Below are 12,526 nucleotides of genomic sequence, written 5' to 3' on the forward strand. Positions count from 1 at the left end.
AAAAAATCTTAAAAAAAAAAGGGGGGCGCCTGGATGGCTCAGTCGGTTAAAGCCTCTGCCTTTGGCTCAGTCGGTTAAAGCCTCAGGGTCCTGGGATCGAGCCCCGCATCGGGCTCTCTGCTCAGCGGGGAGCCTGCTTCCCTTCCTCTCTCTCTCTCTGCCTACTTGTGATCTCTGTCAAATAAATAAAATCTTAAAAAAAAAAAAAAAAAAGCTAATACAATATAAACATGGTAAACATGTTCAAGATGGTTATGCTGAGAGACTCCTGGGTGGCTCAGTTGGTTAAGCATCTGCCCTCTGTTCAGGTCACGATCCTGGAGTCCTGGGATCAAGTCCTGCATCTGGCTCCTTGCTCACTAGGGAGGCTGCTTCTCCCTCTGCCTGCCTGTGCTCCCTGCTTGTTCTCTCTCTCTCTGACAAATAAATAAACAAAATCTTAAAAAAAAAAAAAAAGATTGTTTTGTTGAGTATGAAGCATACGTCAGATACCACATTTATTTATATGAGTCTAAAGCTTGTGGAAGAGCTTAGGGACTGGAGGTAAAAGTTTAGAAGTCAGCACAGCACAGAGGCAGTGGCTGAAAGAAATGGAACCAGCTGTAATCTTCCAATGAGACCTTAATCAAGTAAGAACAACAGAGGGCTAAGATAAAGCCCTAGGAAACACCAACATTTAAGAAAGAGGTGGAGGGGCACCTGGATGGCTCAGTGGGTTAAAGCCTCTGCCTTCGGCTTGGGTCATGATCTTAGAGTCTTGGGATCAAGACCCATGTTGGGCTCTCTGCTCAGCAGGGAGCCTGCTTCCCCAACTCTCTCTGCCTACTTGTGATCTCTGTGTCAAATAAATAAATAAAATCTTAAAAAAAAAAAAAAAAAGAGGTGGAGGAAGAGAAACTTGAGGGACACAAGCAGGAATAGCCAAGGAGAACAAGGAGGATCAGAAATGTGTAATATCAAGGAAGTAACATTTCAACAGACTCCTTTGCCTAAAACTCAAAGGGAAGCCCAGGATAAAGACTGAAATACATCTGTCTGATGGGTGTGACAAATAGAAAGGCATTAAAGACTTACCAGTAGCTGTGAGTCAAGTGGTGATGATGGCAGAGGTCTGAGAAGTGAACCAAAATAGGTAAAAGGAAATAAAGTGGTGATTCTTGATTAGACTAGAATGGAAGGAAACACGGGGCGGAGGTGGGGGACAGCGAGGGGGGCATATGACAAGGGAAGTTTTTTCTTTCAGAGTGTGTGCAGACTTGGGAAGACAGCTTCAGGCTGAAAACTTGGAATGGTATGTGTGAAAAGGCTGCTGAAAGAAAACAAAGATTTCAGAATGGGTGAAAGAAAAGGAGGCTAGGCACAGATGTCTCGAGTTTGCATTAAAGGGAGCAAAAAGCTGAGAAAATTATGCCTGATGATCTCCCCTTTGTCTGTGAAGAGGCAAGGACGTCCACTGAGTTTGAGGGAGACGAATGGCGAGAAGGTCTGAGTAAGCCTGGAAAAGATTTGGAGTAGTCTTGGATGAAAATGAGAAGGGCAGCTAACCAAGGCCATATAAGGGGAAATGTGCAGTGCTGAAAGTCAACTGAAGTTGGAGAATCACAATCAAAAATGTTTACTGAGAACCTACTGTGTGCCAGGCATTGTTTAAACACTAAGAATACAGGGTAAACAACCAGACAAAAATCTACTGCCCTTAGGAAGTTACTACCCAGTAGGGGAAGGGAAACAATAGATAAATAATGAAAAGTTATTAAAATTATATGAAAACGCATAACCATAGATAGTATGAATTTCAATTCATCATTGAATAGTGATAAGTGCTACGGAGAAAAATAAACCAGTAAAGGATAGGGAATGCTGGTGGCGGGGGGGAAATACTTGAGTTCTAAAGAGGGTGATCAGGAAGACTTCCCTGAGAGGGTGAGTCTGCAGCAGCACCAAATCTGTACTATCATATGATTTCCTGGAACAGCATTCTGTTAGTCAGATGGAGCAGAAAAGGTAGACTGCAGTATCAACCCAGGGTGGGCGTTCTGCCAAATGGTTTGGCAGAAGGATAATACTTTAAAATTACATTAAGGCTCAGCCTGAGGAGGGAATAAAGAATAAGAAACAGCTGATGATACAGTTAGTGGGTGGAATAGACTCAGAGTGCCAGAGGACAGGAGGTTATGGTCAGAAAGTAGTAGTGGGTATGGAGGGATAATGAAGGTGAAGGTCACTGTGGCTGAGAAGATCAAAGGATGTGAGAATGGTATAATCCATATGATCACTAAAGTCTTGCAGAGTAATAGCAGGATTTATGGTAAATCAGTGGTTCTCAAATCAGAGTCACTTGGAGGCTTGATAAAAAATAAGACTACTGGGCTCTACTCCCAGAATTTCTGTTTGTTAAGACTGAGGTGAGACCCAAGAATATGCTTTTCAGCTGCTGGTCTGTAACTATACTTTGAGAATCACTTTGGAAGAGGAAAGATATAGGCAGGAGGCATTAATAAATGACACTAGGACTAAAACATGACAGATAAAGAGACATGGGAGGTGATGTAGCCAAAAAGTGATGTACCGGTAGGCTCAAAGGAGCAGGGATTCTGAAACAAGGTAGAAATATAATGGGGTTCAGAAAGGACACTGAGAGAGGAGCAGGCTCTTCCCGTCTTCCCGAAACTAAGGCAAGTGGGATAAAGGAAAAGAGAATGCTCTAAATAGGCTGCCCAGAAAGGGGTGAGCTTGAGAAGGCCACAGATTAATTAAAAGCAGGAGCAGAGCAGAAATGGACTAAGGATATAGGGGATCCTATTACCAGAGAAAGAGGGATCCAGACAGTTTGGGAGAACAGGAGCAGTGCTAGTTTCTCTCGGTATAGAACAAGAATAAGCAAAGACCACTCTCAAGCAGCCAGGGAGACTTTTATCTGGGGTCACCCTCTCTTTCCATTCTAATCACGCTTTCACCTCCACTACTCTACCAAAACTGCTCTTATCAAGACCAATAACCTTCACACCACCAAATCCAACAATCAATATGAAGTTGTCCTCTTGCTGGATTCATCAACAGCATTTGGCACAACTGATCCTTCTCCTTGAGCTCTTTTTTTCAGTTTGGTGTTTAAAACATGGTTAACTTCTGGGCACCCAGGTGGCTCAGAGGGTTAGGCCTCTGCCTTCAGCTCAGGTCATGATCTCAGGGTCCTGGGATCGAGGCCCACATTGGGCTCTCTGCTCAGCGGGGAGCTTGCTTCCCCCTCTTTCTCTCTGCCTGCCTCTCTGCCTACTTGTGATCTCTCTCTGTCTGTCAAATAATTAAATAAAGCCTTTGGGGCACCTGGGTGGCTCAGTGGGTTAAAGCCTCTTCCTTCGGCTCAGGTCATGATCACTGGTCCTGGGATTGAGACCCACATCAGACCCGCTCAGCGGGGAGCCTGCTTTTCCCTCTCTCCCTGCCTGCCTCTCTGCCTACTCATGATCTCTGTCAAATAAGTAAATAAATAAACCTTTAAACAAAACAAAACAAAACATGGTTCACTTCTGTGATGCCTGGGTGGCTCGGTTAAGTGTCTGCCTTTGGCTCTGGTCATGAACACAGGATCCTGGGGTCAAGCCCTGTATTGGGCTCCCTGCTCAGAGGACAACCTACCTCTCCCTCTCCCTCTGCCATTCCTCCTGTTTATGTTTTCTCTCTCAAATAAATAAATAAATCTTTAAACAAACAAAAACATGGTTCACTTCCTAGTTCATTTCCTACTCATTCCCCATCTCTTTTGATGGGTCCCTATCTTCTAACCTTGAAACACTGAGGTATAGAAAGGCTCTACCCTCCAATTTTTGTTCTCTAACTACACTCACACCTTAGGAGACCTCTAGTCTGTTAGAGGACTCAGTGCTGAAAGTTCCCAAATTTAAATCTCCAGTCCAGATCTCTGCCTGAATTTTTAACTCCCTAATTCTCTTAATTTTCTAAACAAGGAGTAGACAAAACAAAACATATCCCAAAGCATCTTTTCCAACAAGGGAAGACCAAGAAAACCTTTCCAACAAAAAGACTAAGAAAGACTGAGAGGAGACCAAGGAGACATGATGGATGACTAATTTCAACATGGTATCCTGGACTGGATGCTGGGACAAAAAAGGATGGTAGTGGAAAAAAATGGCAAAATCCAAATGAAGTCTACAATTTAGTTTATATTACTGTTAATTTCTTAGTTTTGACCAAAGGCCAGAGTTGGTTATATAAGATATTAACATTAGACAAAGCTGGGTGAAGGATATATGGGAATTCCCAGTACTATCTTTGTAACTTTTCTATAAATCTAAAATTATCTCAGACTGAAGAGTTTTCAAAACAAACAACACCTTTTCTCTCCCAGCAGTTTTACCACTTCAGTATCTGGCAATTCTGGTTTTTTGTTTTTTTTTTTTTAAGATTTTATTTTTAAAATAATCTCTATAGCTAATGTGGAGCTCGAACCTATAACCCAGAGATCAGAGTCACATGCTCCACGGACTGAGCCAGCCAGGTGCCCCAGCAATTCTAATTTTACATTACTCAGACACAAAAGCCTTGGCTTGGTCCTTGACCCCTCTCATTCTCTCTTGCAGCCAACATCTTGTCTATTTGCAAATCCTAAGAGTTTTATCTTCCAAATAAATCCAAAGTGTAACACTCTTACCTCTTCCAACACTACTACCCTAGTCCAAGTCTCTATCATCAACTATGTGAATTACCGCAACAGCCTCCTAACTTGTCCCCTTGCTTACTTAAGAGCCAATTCTCCAAACAGCAGGCTGAGTGATTGTTTTAGAATGCTAGTAATATCATGTCATCCTTTTTCCCTAAAACCTTGAGCTGCTTCTCATATTCTTAATCAGAACCAAGTCCAAGGGCTTCACATGATCCAGTCCTTGTGACTTCTCTGACCTCCTCTACTGCCCGCCTCTTCCGTTGCTCACAATGTCTCCCCTCCACCCGAATCTAAACTTGATTCTCCCTCTGCTTGGATATTCTTCAGAGAGCCACATGGTGCGCTGCTGCATTTCCTTCTGGTCTCTATTCAAGTGTCTCCTCAAACAGACAAACCTAGTTAGACAAATGCTGCTGTTACTGTCCTTTTAACCAGCTTTATATTCTCTTTAGCCCTTACCCATCACCTGGCATATTAAATTTTGGTTTAAGAACTTTCTGCCTGCCTTCCCTACCAGAATGTGAATTTCACCAGTACTGTACCCCCAGTATTGAGAATAGTGCTTATACATAAATATTTATTCAATAAATGTGAAAAAAATATTCTCAAAAATATGTGGGTATGTGAGGTCAAGAGAGATTTCTTAGGCAGAACTCTAAGATGGCCTCTAAGATTCCCATATGCATACAGGTGTGTGTGCCCTGTATAATCTTCTCCCCTTGAGTACGGGTGGGGCTGATCTAATCAGGTGAACCCTTTCAAAAGAGTCTAGGGATCAAAGATAGAAGTCAGAGAGATTTGAACAATCTGTAACACATGTGTTCTTAAAGACCTTGAAATAGAAAATTACCATGTTGTGTAGAGGGCCATGTGGTAGGAAATTGCAGGTAACCTCTAAAAGCTCAGTGACCGCCCCCCAGCCAATAGCCAGCAAGAACATGGGGGCCTCATTCTACACCCATAAGGAACTATATCTTACCAACAACCAGTGAGAGGAGAAGAGAATCCTATGACTCAGATGAGTTGCCTCCCTGGCCAAATTCTAGTCCTGGGAAGCTCTGAGTAGAGAACTTGGCTAACCCCTAACCAGACTCCTGACCCAAAGAAACTGATACAATAATGTGTTCTCTTAAGCCACTACACTTGTGGCAATTTGTTATAAAGCGAAAGGAAACTATTAACCAGCCTTACGAATTCAAAAACAAGTCTAGTATATCATTACTTTGGTTCACATACAGGTTGATGTCCCAGAGGAAGAAGTGCCTAATGAAGCAAATGAGAACTAGAACTATTAAGCCAGTGTGAAAACAGACCAAGGCAGGAGGTAACTTCATGTGTTGGGCTGGGCTATGTACATTGAACTGGAGAGAGACCAGATGGTGAAGGTCCATGAGGAAGAGCTACTGGAATGAAGGTGGTTAGTCTAGATGAAATACATACCTAGGGAAAATGAGAAGTGTCTTCAAATACCGCAAAAAAGTTGATCTGCAATTAGGGGGAGGGGAACTGTGAGGAGAGAGACTGGTTGCTGTGTTGCTTCAGAGGGCAGAACTTGAACCAGGGCATAGAAAGTATTTACTGGAAAGAAGTTTTCAGTTTAATGTAAGGAAGAACTTTCCAACAGCCAGAGCTGAGTACTTATTATGTTCTAAGAGCTATGTTAAGCAACAGGGATATAAAAATGAAGAAAGAGGTGTGTCTGGGTGCTCAGCTGGTTAAATGTGGGACTCCTGATTTTGGATCTGGACATGATCTTGGGGTCGTGAGATCGAGCCCGCATTGGGCTCTGTGCTCAGCTGGGAGTTTGCTTGGGATTCTCTCCCTCTACCTCTCTCTACCCTCTCCTGATGTAGTGTGACAGATGGACTAAGAGAAAGAAACTGAAGACGGCAAGAGTGGTCAGGACATCCTGCAGGTAAGCAGACAAGAGACAAGTTCCTTGCAGGCTGGAACGAGGAGAGGTAGTGGAGATGTCATCATCCCCTACTTGTGCTTTCATGATTAGAAATAAAAAATCTTGTAACCAAACATCTGTAGGACCCATATCTGCATTTTAAAAAACCCTTACTAAATTTCTTGTCTGTTAAGAAAAAAAGTTCCCTATTTGTATTTGCTTATGATAAATATAAACTAAGTGGTTACCTACTAGGGTGAGGAGCGAGTGGTGGCAGGATAGAAAGAGCTGTTTCACTGTGATTTCTGGTTCCTCAACTGTGTGAATTTATTATCTATTAAAAATAAAACAAAACAAAACATTTCCAGATAGATTTACCTGTGTGTGTTTCCACATTCTTTAGCACATGGTTCTGTTTGCCTCGGGGGAAAGATGTTACTTGAGGATCCTGCCTCCTTACAGCACATTTTTCTGGGTCAATCCTTCTGGAAGACTTGTTGACGACTGCCAAGTTCCCATTGTCACAGGCAGATTTAGCTGGTCTTTCATTAGGATTATCCTTTGGAATGGGGGCCATGTTGTTCCTGGGTCCGGCATTTGTAAGTCGTTGGCCCTCTTGTTTTGGTGGATTCCTGCCTGGTCGTGGCCTGGCCCCTTCCACTTCCCAGGGAGGCCTTTTCTGTGGATATCTTCTCTGCTCATTGCGTCTGGCTACATATCCATCCAATACTCCTTTTTTAAAGGATGTATCCAAAGAGTCAGGGTGCATAACCCCCACAGGTTTGGTATTTTCAGGTCCAGCATCCTCGGATTTTGGAGTCATTCTGTTACCCCACTCACATTTGAGTTTTCCCTTGACTTTTGGTCCTCTACCATAACTGTACACAAATTGGGCTGCTTTTTTTGGTTTTGCTCCCCTGGGATCTGCACCAACAATTTCCTTCTCATTCTCAGAAGGGCTGTGTTCTCTGGGGTTTGTCCCACTCTCTGACCTACCCACACTTTCTAAGCCAGCTGCATCTGAGGTCTGCTCAGTAAGATTCTGTACTTTCTTGACTTTGATATGCTGTTTTTCACTCCTCAATTTCTGCCAAGGTTGGTTCTGAAGGCCATGGTTCTTGAGTGATTTGTTAGAAGCAGAGGACTGAAAAGAAATCTGCTGACTTTTAGGTTTGCTTCCCAAAGGATAACCATGCTGATGAACAGCAGAGATGTCATCATAAGGGACTTGCCTGGAAAGGTGACAGGGAGGTGGTGAACTATAATTTCTTCTACCAATCCTATTAGAATCTAGTCTCCTTTGACTCCCACAACTTAGACCAGAATTTTTTCTCTCCTGAGGAATAAACTCAGCAGCATCTGTGTTGAATTTAAAAGTACCTAGGACATAAAAAAAATAGACATGTCAGTGAAGAAATAAATTATCACCCATGAAGCCCAGAAGACTCTAAGTCATTATCTAAACATTACTTTCCTAAAGACTTGAATAAATACAACAGGCTCTTAGTGAGGCCTAAGTTTCCCGTGAATATGATGGGTTCAAGATGCTTGTGGAACGCTGACCATTCCATGTCCAGTAACCTCACCAATAGCCACTGCTAAGAACTACTAACTAAAACTCCTCACCTGGGTGACCAAGCATTATTATTATTATTAGCATTTTTAATGTAAGCTCCATGCTCTATACGGGGCTTGAAATCACAACCCCAAGATCCAGAGTCACATGCTGTGCCGACTGAGCCAGTCAGGCATCCTGATGAGGCATGATTTATGTATCTAGTTACTTTATCAAAAAATTCAAGTCAGCAAACAATTTGGGGGTGAGAATCAAATGAGCAGATTCCATGTGGTCTTTCAAAACTCTTAAGGTAGCATTGCGTAATATCAAGTAAACAGGTTTTGAAGTCAGCCAAAATCAGTTTGAAGTCTGGCTCTCCAATTTATGATAGGAGCTTAGGAATATCATTTGATTGCTTTTAGCCTTCATTTCCTCATCCTTAACAGAAGATGATACTATTTCAAAAGGCTATTGTGAAGTTTAAGTAAAACTTCATATAGATAGTACTTAACATAATGAGTATATTAGTTCTCATCTCTTCCCCCAACCTAGGAATATATTTTAGGTTTTCCATATATAACCTTTATAATATAGTCCAGAATCCGAGTCTCAAAAATTAAGTATATGCCTTTTCAACCCACTCAATTCCTTCCCCCAATGTAATTTTTTTCCCCTGAAGCCCAAAGAGTAAATGATTTGCCTAAGGACACAACACTAGTTAGTAGAAAAGTCAGAATTATGTGTAAACTATGGATTATACAGTTGACCTCTGAACAACACAAGTTTTGAACTATACAAGTCCACTTATATGTCAATTTTTTACAGTACTGTAAATGTATTTTCTCTTCCTTATGATTTTCTTGATAACATTTTCTTTACTCTAGCTTACTTCATTGTAAGAGTACAGTATATAATACATATATCATGCAAAATATGTGTTACTTGACTGTTTATGTTACTGGTAAGGTTTCTAGTCAATAGTAGGCTGTTATTTGTTAAGTTTCTGGGGTATCATAAATCATCATGCGATGTTTAAGGGTCAACTACACTACGAATCAGTGGGGCTTGGAAGACATGGGTTTATGACCTTGCCATCACTTGTGTCTTTATGCAAATGACTTAACCCAAATTTTCTTATAAGGAATGGAGAAAGTAACAATCCCTACATGTTGCTATGAAGAATAAAGCAAATTAGTAACATACATAATGTGGTTAAAATGGTGCTTTATTTTTGCAGTTAGGACTACAGGCTATCTAAAACACAGACCTGACCTCAGATGGGTGCAGTGCAGAGTGTGGGTTTCAGGTTTAATAATAAATGTTAACACTTATTAGGTAATTAACATGTGCCAGGCACTATTCTAAATACTTTGTATCTGTTAACCTATTTAATCCTTACATTCCTGATGAGAAAGGTGACACTGAGAAATTTACTTGCCAAAGGCCACAGAGGTGTTCCAAAGCAGACTCAGGATTCCACCCCAGGCTACATGGCCCTAGGTACCACACTCTTACACAGCACTGTCAGAGGCTGGGAGGTGGGTACCATAGAAACATATACTGAAGAACTGAACGAGATCATAAAGGTCATAGGGTAACCTCTCACTCAATTCAGGATGTGTCCTGAAAGCATTCACAAAGGCAATTCTGGGGATTGGGTGGAAAGCCTTACAAAACAAAGAGGATTATAAAGATTCAGAAGGTGACAAAGGAGATGTTCCAGAAACATTAAGAGAGAACATAAAGGTGGGAATGGGTAGATTAGATCAAGTGGGTGTCATACAGTCCGCTCCTTCTTGAAGAAACAAAGTTGAAAAGAGGCAGAAAAGTCAGTTAAGTTGTCTGAACAGCCTAGTAAAGGATGGGAAGAACGTGTTCCATGCTAACCAAGAAGGAGTCGATGCAACTAGGGAGTCTAAACAGGGAAGCACTATTCAAACACAGTATGGTTCCACTAGACATGAGGTAGTTGGTAATGCCTTCAGAAAGACCCTTGAGAGATAGGAGGAAGGGGAAAAAAGAGCACAAAAACCAGGAATCTGCACCTGAGACACAAAGATGTGAGATACCTTCTTTTTCTCCTCAGTATTTTAAGTAGCTGGAAGTTACTCAGTAAATAGAATATAAGTGGTACCCTAGATCAAAGATAACACAGCAGCATAGTAAGTGTCCAATAGGTGAGAGGAGAAGAATAAGGGGAAATCCAAGAGATTATGAAGTCAAGAAACAAAGCTGGTATTGGAGAATCTGCCCATGGGCAGAAAGACATACCTGAACCTGTTACTGAGGACAGGAGTGGGCAAGAGAACTAAACCCTGAGTGGAGATGGAGGTGTGGGCTAAAGATGATGCTGAATTAAGAGCATGGAGTAGAAACCAAGGCAAAAGCAAATTAAGGGGGATATAGGGGTGGCTCAGTTGGTTAAGTGTCTGCCTTTGGTTCAGGTCGTGATCCCAGGACCCTGGTATTGAGCCCCGTGTGGGGCTCCCTGCTCAAAGGGGAGCCTGCTTCTCCCTCTGCCTGCTGCTCCCCCCACTTGTGCTCACTCAGTCTCTCACTTGGGCTCTCTCTCTCTGACAAATAAGTAAATAAAATCTTTAAAAAAGAAAAGAAAAAAAAGTAAACTGAGGAACAGGAGAGGGACTGGAGAGGTCTCTGGACTAGGAAAATATGCCATAGTAGATGTGGGGGTGGGTAGCTCAAACCTGGGGCACAACAAGGAAGGCCAAAACTATACCTCACAACTGGCCTCACCCATTCCTGCCTCAAACACTGAAGGGTGTAGAAATGGGCCAGAAGGGAGCCTGAGGATGGGAAGATCAATGGATCCAGTTTAGAAGATCTGGGGTGAAAAATGGGTGGGAGAATAATAAAACACCACACTAACCTAAAAGGTTCCCATCCCGCAAGATTTAAAACCTAAATCAGGACTAGGGTTTGACAAATGCAACTTTTCTGACCAAGACCCAAAGTAACAAGTACATTTTAGTGGCCACCCAGTACACAAACATACATATACTCTTCTTGGTGCCCCAACACCGGTAAGTGGCAGAACTAAGACTAAAATCAATGTTTACAAACCACATGCTGCAAACTGCTGTCCTGTTTTTCCAGAAAGAGTGAGTCCTGAAATGAAATCAATGTAGTGGGTTGTGACAAGTATTTCTTCAAAGAAAAGAGAAAATAGAGTGTATTGCAATTAGTAAGAAAAAGGATTACCTCCTAAAACTTCCGGTTCTTTTTTATATTATACACATATGTGCACTAAATCAGATGTAAAATGTTTCTTTTTGGTGTCTGCCCAAAAGTTTGGAGAACAAAGACCTAAAGTACACCTTGAAGGAAATGGAAATGGATGCTACATGAACAGCCAAACGAAGCTGTCTACACACAGAACCAACCCCCAGATAAGTGAGCTAACAATTACGGAACAGGTACTGTACAGGGCGGGAGCCTTCACAAGAATTTACTTATTCACCCCCAGCCGATGGATGAGGAAACTGAGACTCAGCCACACTGCGTGGCACTCTGAGAATAGAAACCATTGGTGTTCGGCTCGCGCTCGCTCTGCTGCCCCAGGACGCGCCAACCCGCCACGCATCGAGAGCCCGCCACCGTCACGGGCGTCACGGGCGGTGACTCCGCGGACGCTCGCCTGTTGGAGATTAGTGCGGCCTCTGCCCCAGTAGAGCTGGGCTGAAGGTGGGACGCCCACATCGATTCACTGGGCGCCGGGACAAACCCGCTCTCCCTGGAAACCCAGCTGCGGGGCTTCACAACCCAGTGGAGGACGGTCGAGGTCTCGGTACCCACGACGCGCGTGGCTTGGCCCTTCCGAGCCACTATCCCGAGTCCTGGTTTCCACTATCCCGAGCCCTGGTTCTCACTATCCCGACCGCCACTCTCGCGGTATGAATGGCCGGAGCCCTAGGACTCGCCACTGACCCAACTTCCGCTCCCCGAGAGGGGCCCAGTCCCGCGCGGGCCGGGACAGTACCTGAGACAGGAGGCGCCTCCGCCATCCCGTGCCGCAACACCTAAAGCGAGCCCTGCAACCTAGAGAGGGCTGTCACCCGGTCACGTGTCCTTGACTTCCGGCGCCGCAAGAATATTCGCATCTGCGCGCGGGGTGGATGGCCACGGAGGTTGCGCGGCCTAAGTGAATTGGGAGGTGCGTCCGTGACGTCAGACATAAGCGCCAGGCGCTGGCCTGGAGGAGGAGATTAGAGGCTGGCTGTAGGTGGGGAGGATCACGTTTGTGTGGTGGCAGGAATTTGCGTAGTCATTGTTTTTCGTTTTGAGATTCACGGTGTTTTTTTTGCTACTGTGCTCTTTTGTTCTGGCACCCAACTAACTTCACCTGGCCTTCCGCAGTTAACTCAGACGTCAC

At 43.4% G+C, this 12,526-nt stretch overlaps 1 protein-coding gene across 7 annotated transcripts in view; it reads right to left on the reverse strand.

Annotated features, from left to right (window-relative positions):
* Nucleotides 1-12,287, reverse strand: part of NFX1 (nuclear transcription factor, X-box binding 1) — an 80,459-nt gene extending 68,172 nt beyond the window's left edge. For 2 of the 7 annotated variants that reach the window (XR_004277361.1, XM_032307075.1), the window contains exons 1-2: nucleotides 12,134-12,287; nucleotides 6,957-7,958 (exon numbers count right to left, since the gene is read on the reverse strand). Coding sequence is in view for 6 of the 7 variants with exons in the window: in XM_032307075.1 (XP_032162966.1) it covers nucleotides 6,957-7,958; nucleotides 12,134-12,158 (1,027 nt within the window). In the remaining variant the exon portion in view is untranslated. The remainder of the gene's footprint in view (nucleotides 1-6,956; nucleotides 7,959-12,133) is intronic. The other 5 variants (XM_032307073.1, XM_032307071.1, XM_032307069.1 and 2 more) reach the window with 4 other exon arrangements.
* Nucleotides 12,288-12,526: the final 239 nt, after the last annotated feature.

This window comes from Mustela erminea, chromosome 12 (assembly GCF_009829155.1).
Source record: "Mustela erminea isolate mMusErm1 chromosome 12, mMusErm1.Pri, whole genome shotgun sequence".
Lineage (NCBI taxonomy): Eukaryota > Metazoa > Chordata > Mammalia > Carnivora > Mustelidae > Mustela > Mustela erminea.